Source organism: Fukomys damarensis, unplaced genomic scaffold, assembly GCF_012274545.1.
Source record: "Fukomys damarensis isolate Sample0158 unplaced genomic scaffold, DMR_v1.0_HiC HiC_scaffold_17, whole genome shotgun sequence".
In the NCBI taxonomy this organism is placed as follows: Eukaryota; Metazoa; Chordata; class Mammalia; order Rodentia; family Bathyergidae; genus Fukomys; species Fukomys damarensis.
The window spans coordinates 77,598,293-77,608,296 of record NW_022900929.1 but is presented as its reverse complement, the minus strand read 5'-3'; the positions used below and the strand labels follow the sequence as shown (position 1 = coordinate 77,608,296).

Here is a 10,004-nt window from a genome sequence, read left to right as displayed (position 1 = left end):
TCAAAAGAAACCATTAGCAGAACTAAGAGACAATCTACAATGTGGGAAAAAATTTTTACCAGCTGTACCTCAGACAAAGGACTATTATCAAGGATATATAAAGAACTCAAAACAATCAGTCCCCCCAAATATAAAGACCCGATCCAAAAATGGGCATCCGAAATGAACAGACATTTCTCACACAAAGAAGTAAAAGCAGCAAGAAAATATATGAAAAAATGTTCCACATCACTGGTCATTCGAGAGATGCAGATGAAAACAACACTGAGATTCCACCTCACCCCACAAAGAATGGCTGCTATCAAGAAATCCAATGCCATTTTAAAAATCAGAAAAATCTAAGGTCAGCCATGGTGGAGCATGCCTGTAATCCCAGCACTTGGGAGGCCGAGGCAGGAGGATCGCTGTGAGTTCGAGACCAGCCTGGGCTACATAGTGAGTTCCAGGTCAGTCTCAACTACGTAGTGAGACCCTGTCTCAAACCGCCCTCCCCAAAAGAAAATCTCAGGAGGGAAGAGAGAAGAATAAAGTGAATAGTGGGAGTCTGTGTTGTAAAAGTTTTTTGGTGTTAGGATGTTGCTACATCTTCCTGGGTTTGTACCACAAAAGACTAAAGAGCGTGCTTTCTGCTCTGGGGCAGAGAGAAGGAAGGTCCAGTATGTCAGTCTCATCTCCTGCCTGATACACTTTGGTCATAATCACTTCTAGCATTACTCGAACACTTGGAGTTCAAGTAGGAAATACGCTGAGTCTTTCTACCGTTTCTATTCTGTAGGGAAGCGATAAGCCGCCTGTGTGAAGCTGTCCCTGGGGCCAGTGGAGCCCTTAAAAAGCGAAAGGTAAGTGTGGATGTGGTTTTCTTGGTTTTCGTTTTCCCAACTATGGCGCAGATAGTATCAAAATAGTTGTTATCTCATCGCATCCTGTGATGCCAGGTCCTGCCTGGCCTTTCTTAGGTGCTGTGATGTCAGAGCTGCACCCAGAGGTGCTCTTGTCCCTCACATCCTGCCAGCTGACCAGCACTGTGTGATGTAGCGGTGCCCCTGTCTCCCTGAGATACTGTTCTTATTCTAAGAGGTTAGGGAGGTCAACCAGATGGCCAGTTTGGTGTCTTCTGGTTTCAGTATTATATAAATGTGTGTGGTTTACATTTTAACACTTTTGACTTTTTAGACTTTCTGGCTATTTTCAGATGTGAACAGGCATAGAGGTGAGGTGGTAACACCCGTGGGGAAGCAGCTGTTCACAATGAACGAAAGCAAAAGTTTTGATGCTAGATATACTTGGACTGAAATCCCACCTCTCTACCCAAGAACTGCCTGATATTGGACAAGTTACTTATTTGCTTGGATCCTTGATTTCTTCATCTGCAAAATGGGACAGAATAGCACTTTCTGTAGAGGGTTATGTAAGAATGAGGTGAAATGATGCCCATAAAGCCTAGAACGGTGTGTCGCATATGCATATATTTGACCTTCTTCTTTCTATGTTATGGTAGGTAGTTACTGTTGCTATGAAGCTATTAACCCAACATTATAAAGGCAAAAGTTTCTCAAGGTAAGTACATAAATCATAAAGTTGAGGACAGTTCAAGAAGAAAGACATCATGGGAGAGCTTCTGGTCTACCCCTTTCCTAATGCCAGCTACTAAACTGGTCTGAGAGAAGAGCTGATCACCAGGAAAAGCCAAAACTCCTGATTCATAGCTTAGGGCTTTATTTCCGTGTCACCTGCCTCAATTTCTGTTACCGCTCTTCCTCATCATTTACATAGGACTGAACCCAGTGTCACCCACTGTGACTCAGAGGAGCCATTGGGGATGGAGAACTCTGATGAATGCCCCTGGGATTCTGTTAAGGATTCCCTATTACTGGTTTCTTTGATGGAACTCAGGGCCCCAGAGCAGCATCTGAACAATGACTCCTCCTGCTCCTCTTCATCTCTGTGAATAAGACGCTTCAACTGGATGATCCTAACAGACTCATTTTTTTTAAGACCTTCTTATTTCAGGAGTAGGGATTCCAAACCCCAAAATAAAACAAAACAAACCTGGCTATCATCTTTCCAGAAAGTATACCTATGAAGAAAAACAGACATTTTCAAGTTCATTTCCTTTGTCTGCTAAGTATTTTTTGAGTACTTCACATGAGGAGTAATTGAACAATACAGCGAATATTTAAGTTTTTAAAAGTATATTGCAGTAGAAGACACATTGCCATGAATCCCCCTCAGAATACTCCTCCTTACTCCTTGATTCAAACACACTTATCCCCTCATGCTTGCCACTTCCGGAGCAGCTCTGGAGTCCTCTTTCTTGAGCGTCTGTAACTATGCTGCTGTGGCTGCCTCCATATCTTGAATCATTTCAAAATGTTTCCTTTTCATGATCGTTTTGGCTTTGAGGAAGAGCCGGGAGTTGCAGTGTGAGATCTGGTGAGTGAGGTGGATGAGAACCCAGATTCGTGTTTTTAGAGCCTGCCTTTCCATCGGATGGCGCTGGGCAGCAGCATTTATGTTTTTGGTCAGACCTCTGAAAGACCCTCAGGAAAGAGGATGCCAGAGCTGCTTCAGGAACTGGCCAGAAGGATGGAACAAATGTGTTTAAAGTGAGGGGGAGCATTTTGAAGGGAATTCATAGCAATGTGTCTTTTGTTGTAATACTTTAAAAAATTTAAAACATATACGGTATATATCAGTAGCCCCAGGGACTCTTCCCAGTACTTTGCAATTTTTTATTCTCTTTTTTCCCTTTTTTTTTATTTTTTATTTTTTGCTACAGTGAAAAAAAAACTACACACAACAAACTTATCACATAAAGCTGTCATCTTAATCATTGTTACTTGTAAGAATACAGGTCAGTAGTATTATTTGTCTAGTCTTCGATCTCTAATCTTTATTATTTCCTGCATTCTTCCAGCTTTGGATTTAATTTGTTTTCCTTCATCCTGCCAGCTTTGGATTTAATTTCTTTTCCTAGTCCCTTACATTGTAAAGTTAGGTTTTTATTTTTACTTGAAATCTTTCTTCTCTTTTCACATAAGCTATATTATAGCTATAATTTCCTTCTCAGCACTGCTTTTACTGTGTCCCATAAAGTTGGGTAATATGCTTTTTAATACTTTGTTAATTATGGCAAACAACAAACAAACCCTATCGATAGCTAGGCATGGGGGCTCACACCTGTAACCTCAGCTACTTGGGAGGCTGAGGTAGGAGGGTCATGAGCTTGAGGCCAATCTGAGTAGCACAACAAGACCTTATCTCAATAAAAAAATACATTTAAAAAAACCTGAAAAGGTCCTATTACTTATCACCATTTTACAGGTCAGGAAACTGGGGCCTACAGAGGTTAAGGAACCTGCCCAGTGACCCAGTCCATGTGAAGAGGGTCAAGCCCAGGCAGCCAGCCTGCAGGATCCACACTCTTACCCATGTTGCTATTTCGTTTTTAACCATGATGCTCTTTGCTTCTTACCCATGATTTTCTCCACCTCTCCCTCCTTGCATCTCTCCCTAGAGCAGGGAGCCAAAAATTACTGAAAAAAAAGACTGGAGGTTCTTGAGAGGCTGTGTGAACCAGAAGAGCCGCTCCACTGTGCCGATACCAATAGCTTAGTTCGTGAATGTCACCAAATGCCTTCCTTATATTAGTAGTTTCCCATTTGTGAAATGGTGATAAGCACCCCTCCCAGCTGGCCTCTGCTTTTCTGTAACAGTTGAGAAGCACTGCACCCTCTCTCTCTCCTTTCTGTTCCCGTCTCCTCCCGCTCCAACAGTGACCTGCCCCCAGGCCAGAGCCCCACAGTTCCTCCCCTCCTTCTCCATTTAAGATGCAGTCATAACAATCAGCACAGTTTGTTAGGTCATCCCCGAATCCTCTCATTTCTCTGTACTTTACTACTGAGCTGGACTCTTCCCAGGCCCAGCTCAGGTGCAGGCAGAAGGGGTGGTGGTGATGTTGTTCCTGCCGTGTAAACTGAGACACCAAGAGGGCATCAGGGAGTTCCCTGGGGACCCTCAGCTGGCTAGCGGATCACCTGCAATCCCGGGTCACCTGGCTGCCTGAAGCTGGCCTGCCTCACTGCCAGTCCTGTGTGCCAGTCCCGCCTTCCACGCCTGCCAGAGAACCACACGCTCTGTCCTAGGGCTTATTTGAACTCAGGTCATTTCCACTAACAATGAAACACTTTGTCTCCCCTGTACCATGCATGCACTTTGAGCGTGTCTTACAAGGTTAAGGTTATTTTGAGGACAAAGTTAAGCTGATGTATGTAAACATTCTTTACAAGTGACAAAGTGCTTGTCAAGTGTGAGATAGTATTGTTATCTAATTAGTTTTTAGTAATAACTTTTTAAAAACTAGCATGGAAAGAACTGTATAGAAGCAAATGAATGATTTGCTGTGAAACACCATCATTTTAGAGAACAAAAAAATCCTTAAACGGTATGAATGTGGTGAAGACGAAGGCAAAGAAAGAGGACCGAGAGTCAGCTTGGCGATGAAGTGACATCAATGATGTCTGGATGCCCTAGAAGCTACATTTCAGAGTGTGCTTGGAACGGGAAACAAAAACTTCTGCACTGAATTTCCTGCTGTGGTTCCAGAAGGGATCAAATAAGAGTAAATACATGAGCAAGGCTGTGAAAGGAATGAATTGTGTTTCCATTGATTGCCTGAAATTATTGATCTCTCTCTCTTTTTTTTTGGACCAATCACTAATTTTCTATCCTCAGTTTGGCCTACTTCCCAGCCAAAGATGCAAGACTAAATCCAACATCCATGGCAATATTTAAATCTCTCAAAGTGTCTCTTAAAACCTTAGAGTTGGAAAAGATAACAACAATAAGAGCAGCAGTGAATAATAATAATGGTAATGGTAATAATAATAATAAAGAATAGCAGCTCTCATACCTCCAGCCAAGTACTACATTAAATGCATTCCATTTATCATCTGATTTAATCTTCACAACAGCTCTTATGAAGTAGCTTCTCTCCTCTCCGACATTTAATAGAAAGGGCAGTTGAGGCTTAAAAGGTTGTTTGTCCACGGTCACACAGCTGCCAAGTGAAGCGTCTGTTTGAAGGGCCTGGCCACCCCACTGTCACCTCTCGCCTGTGCATTTGTCCTTCTGGCCTTTATGATACCCAAGCGTTCTCTACTCTTCCTGGGAGATGCCAGGAATTTCAAGTTTTAGCCTGGCATGGTGGTGCACGCCTATAGTTCCAGCACCCAGCACCGTGGCAGGAGGTTCGCTGCACTTGTGGGCCAGCTCGGGCCACGTTGTGAGTTCAGGGCCTCGACTACATAGTTGAGACCCTGTCTCAAAAAACAAAAATCAAAACAAAAACAACAACAGCAAGAAAAAGAATTCCAACTTTTATCAAAACGTATCGCTTCGCTTTCCTCTGGATCTTCTTCTACATGTCTGTTAGTGAACTCTGGTAAATCATTTTATTAGCGAGTTACTGGAGAATGGAGCCTTAGTAATATTTGCTCATTTTAACAGGAAGGACTGTTTGGAAACAGTGGTCAGGCCCAGAAAGAGTGGCCGGAGGTGGGATTTCAAGCACAGGTCCTCCGAAGGCCCAGGTGGTGGGAGTCCAGTAGTGTCACCTCCTTCTTTATTTCTGTGTGGACTGAGAAGGACTCCAGCCCTGTTGCTCTGAACTCTCCCAGGAATTTGCTGATACAAAACATTTAGGGAGAAGGGAAGTAGGAAAAAACTCTCCAGGCCTCGGATTTCCTTTACTAAAGAATTTGCTGCACTCCAATTTTTTTTTTAAGTCTTTAACAAAAAAGCAATCCATCTCGCTTGATTTGTGTAAAGCAAAATAGAGAGGAAGATCCATTTTGAGACATTCAAAAGATAGTGCCTGTCTGTAACAGCATCCCTAACTCTCAGTGTTGTTTTGTTATTTTAAAAGGCTCCCCTTAAGTCCCTCTCAGCTGTTCTTGGCAAAAGTAATCTTCAGTTTTCTGGAATGAATATAAAACTGACCATCTCGACAGGCAGCCTCACACTGATGAACCTTGATAACCAGCAGGTAAGACAACAAATGCCGATTTTGGTTTAACCTGTCTCTGTTTTTCTGGAAGGCTGAGAGTAATAATAAGAACAAAGTGTCCAAGTATGCCCACAGTTTAATAAGCCAATATGGAAAAATAAAGTTCTTTGCATAAATTTAGGGATAAATCTTGGGTGACTGTATTAGAAGTTATTTTCCAATAATTGGAATAAATAACAGCATTACTAAACTATCACTGGCATTTAAGTGCCTACGTATTTGCTGCTAATTAATTGGCTTTCTATGAAAAACAAAGGTTCAAAGAACAGAGTAAATAGGATTTGCTAACTAATATCCTCAATCTGGTCATTGATGAGTGTCCCTGGAGGAAAAAGGACTCCATTATCATAACCGATCATTGCTACACTGGGGGACAAAGGGGAAGAGGGACATCAGAGTTGGTGTCAGTGCTCTAGCTAACGAAAATCTACGTAGAAAACACTTTTCTCCAACTTGTGTGGTTGAAAAACTTTCTCCAGTATTACGGTATGCACAAGTGTTTTTCTCTCTTGATGATTCTGTGGTATGCCTGAGTTTTTATTGTGAACCTCATTTCTTATCGAACAGCCTTGCTGAAGGAATATAAAATATATGTGAGGGGGGATCCAAATCTATGGAGAATATTTAAATTAAAAAGATCATTACAGTAAAAGACACATTCCCTTAAGGCCCTTTCAAAATCCTCCCTCTCACATCAAACACTTATCCTACCATCCTGGCCACTTTCTGCAGCTGTCCTGGAAGTCTTCTTTCATGAGTGTCTTTATGAGGTATGATACAAATCTGGTGAATGCCTTTGCCCAGTGCCATTCCAACAGAAAGCCAGGCTCAAAAAAAAAAAAAAAAAAAAAAAAAAAAAAAAAAAGAAAACCAAAAAAAAAACCCTGCTGTGTCCTTATCCACCTTATTCATCAGATCTGCACCCTGTGATGTCTGGATCTTCCCCAAAGTCAAAATAGGCAGGAAAGGGGAACATTTCGAAACCCTTTAGGACATCAGGGTGGCTAGGACCGTGCAACTAGACATTCACGAAAGAGTACTCCAGAGCTGCTAGGGAGAGTACCGAGGACAGTGGGACCAGTGTGTTTGAAGGGAGCAGCAATATTTGGAGCGGAATTCATGGCAATATGTCTTTTGCTGTAATAAATTTTTATTTAAACACTCATCATATTTTTTAATCACACCTTGTACAGGCACCAGGCTAATAACTACATTCGACTATGACACTCTTTTTGACTTGCTTGTAAGTTTTGAACTGCATCCTTCCTATTAAGTTATTTAGGTGTGCTAAAGTCTGAGTTCCCTCTGTCTGACGTGTAGTGATTGGAGGTTCTGAATGTTTAAGGTTTTACTTTGTGAACTGCTAAGATCAAGGACTCACGGAAGGTTGAATTTGCACTGGTAATGGTAAAGCACTAAGTGGCCCGAGGACACGCAGCGGTTGAAATGGTGGCGTTGTGGCTTAATAGCAGCTGCCGTGGCACTCTGAACTTGGGTTTTCATCATCAGTGAGCTGAATTTAGCAGTGAGTGTACAATAGGGTTGCTTAGCAGATTAAATGAGGTCATGGATATAAACCCATCAGCTGGCACCAGCTTCGTGGGAGCTGTTATTATCATTTACGCACACATTCTTTCTCAGAGACCTTTTCAAATCTGTATCCAGGGCTCAGTGGCAAAGCATAACCTGTACAACTATAGTTTCTGTAGCACAGAAGTGCAGTGCTGAGGGCGGCTTTATTTTCCAAATTGGAGAACAGAATACTCTGCTTTTGCAGCAGTGCATGACCCATTCCAGGAGAGCGCTTCAGGTAGAACAGCTCGGGTTCCTGCCTCGCAGGATCTTGGTTATCCCCAGAGGTGGGTCCACTGCTGCCTGAGCCTTTGGGCTGGTGAGAATTCATCCTGTCACCGTGTGCTCCGACCTGTAGAGTAAACATCATTTTAGTTTTCCGCCTGTGTGTTTGGTACCATAGAGGCTCGAAGGTGTGGATCGTGAGATGCCCCGGGTGTCACAAGGAGCCCTTGAGTTACCTGATGGTTCTGTAAGGGAGCTGGAGCTGTCGTGGTGACAGCCTTCTGTGCAGGACCTCTTGATCATTTTTTAAAGTGGTCCTTCCCAGGGCTTCCCGCAGTGAGTGCGGAGTGGATGAAGAATGAGGTTGTGGTGTGGGTGGCGGGGCTTGGTTTATTCTCGGCCCCTCTCTCCCCCGGTCCTGCGTCAGGCCCCAGCCTAGAGGTGTGTTACTATGCGCCTTCAACCTTTCTGTCAAAACAGGGGTGGGGGCGTGGGCCGAGCGCGTCCCAACCGTTGGCTGCGGAGGCGGGGTGGGGACCTCAAGGAGGAGCGCGCTGAGCACAGCGCCCCCGCTGCTCCGGAGCTCTTCCCCACACCCAGGAAAGGCTCAGGGAGGGAGCAGAGATGTGGCTGCGTCAGTTCACGGAGCTCCAGTACCCCAGCCGAAAGCGTCAGGGGAGGAGGCAGCAGAGCAGAGACTTTATGGATGTTGCAGGAGAACAAGTTTTATTAATTAAGGACAGCCAGGCCTGGAAGTTCTAATGCAAATACAAAGGAATGCAAATGAATCCCTTTCCGCTAACTTCTGAGATGAACTTGGGACTGCAACCATGGAACACTCAAGCTTATGGATATAGAGAGATGTCAGAACTTACTGGTCAGGCACTTACATTGGTTCCAGTCATCAAGATTGTAATGTTTACTGTCATAAAAATGTTTCATAGACCCTCAGAGGGAGAAAATAACGTTATATTAAGCATGTTATATTAAGCCATATTTTGTGGTAAGGAAATATACTACGGAATGACAACTTGTCAGAGTTTCTTTTTTCTTGGCATTGGGAGTTGAACCTAGAACCTTCCCAACTGAACTACATTTCCCATCCTTTCAAGAAAATTGAAAGTTTTGAGATAGGGTCTTGCCACATTGCCCAAGCTGGACTCAAATTTGCGATCCTCCTGCCTCAGCCTCCCAGGGTGCTGGGATTACAAGGCACATGACATCAAACCTGGCTTGTTTTAAATTCAAGCAAGTTTCTTGGGGGACTACACTTTAATATTAGTACCCCTTTCCCTCCACCATGGGGAATATGTTTCGAGCCCTGAGTGGATGCCTGAAAGCACAGAAATACCAAACCCTGTGTCTGCTCTTTGGTTCTCACTGTGGCTCTTGACAACCTTGGCACAGGATTTGTTTTCTTTCCTTAAGTCAGCACCTTTCACCTTCTCTCTTCAGGCAGCACTTCACAGCTTCTCTTTGGTATGTCCAGTTGCCAGCATCACTACTCCTGTGTTTGTGTCCATCATTAAATACATTAAAGACTGCTTGCACTTGGAAACCACGACAGTGGGCCCAGTAGCTGAGAAACCTAACTGACTGGCAGGCAGGCAGGGTATACAGCATGGACACGGTGGGTAAAGGACGAGTCACATCCTACCATGTGGGATGGACTGAGATGGTATGAACTTTTGTCATGCTCATCAGAATGGTGTGCAGTAAAACTTAGTTCCTCCTGGAGTTTTCCCCTTAGTATTTTCAGATTGCAGTTGGCCACAGGTAAATGCACCTTAGTCATGGACGGAGACATTGTATAGCATTGTAGGGCCTTAAACAAAAAAGTCTCAGCAGCTCCCACTCCTAATTCTTTACTCATTTCTACAACTGTTACCAGTTCAACGACTGCTGAATCAGAAGGTAACAGATAAGAAAGGCAAAACAGCCAGAAAATGGATGCTCAGAGACAACTTCAAATATCCGCAGTGCAGGCAGGCAATGAGGCCAGGTCTAAGGGGGATGTTGGGGAAGCAGGGACCTGGCAGGCACCGTCCCCGTGGAAAGGTGAGCCCTGAGAGATTTTCACCCTGAAGACTGGCCAAGCACTGTCAGATATTCCACCTTTACAAAAAAAAAAAAAAAAAAA

The 10,004-nt window shown here is 43.7% G+C and overlaps 1 protein-coding gene across 4 annotated transcripts in view; it reads left to right on the top strand.

The window, feature by feature from the left end:
- Window positions 1-10,004, top strand: part of Shc4 (SHC adaptor protein 4) — a 117,024-nt gene that overhangs the window by 40,734 nt on the left and 66,286 nt on the right. For all 4 annotated transcript variants that reach the window (XM_033765215.1, XM_033765217.1, XM_033765218.1 and 1 more), the window contains exons 3-4: window positions 776-839; window positions 5,927-6,046. In XM_033765215.1, coding sequence (XP_033621106.1) covers window positions 776-839; window positions 5,927-6,046 — 184 coding nt within the window. The remainder of the gene's footprint in view (window positions 1-775; window positions 840-5,926; window positions 6,047-10,004) is intronic.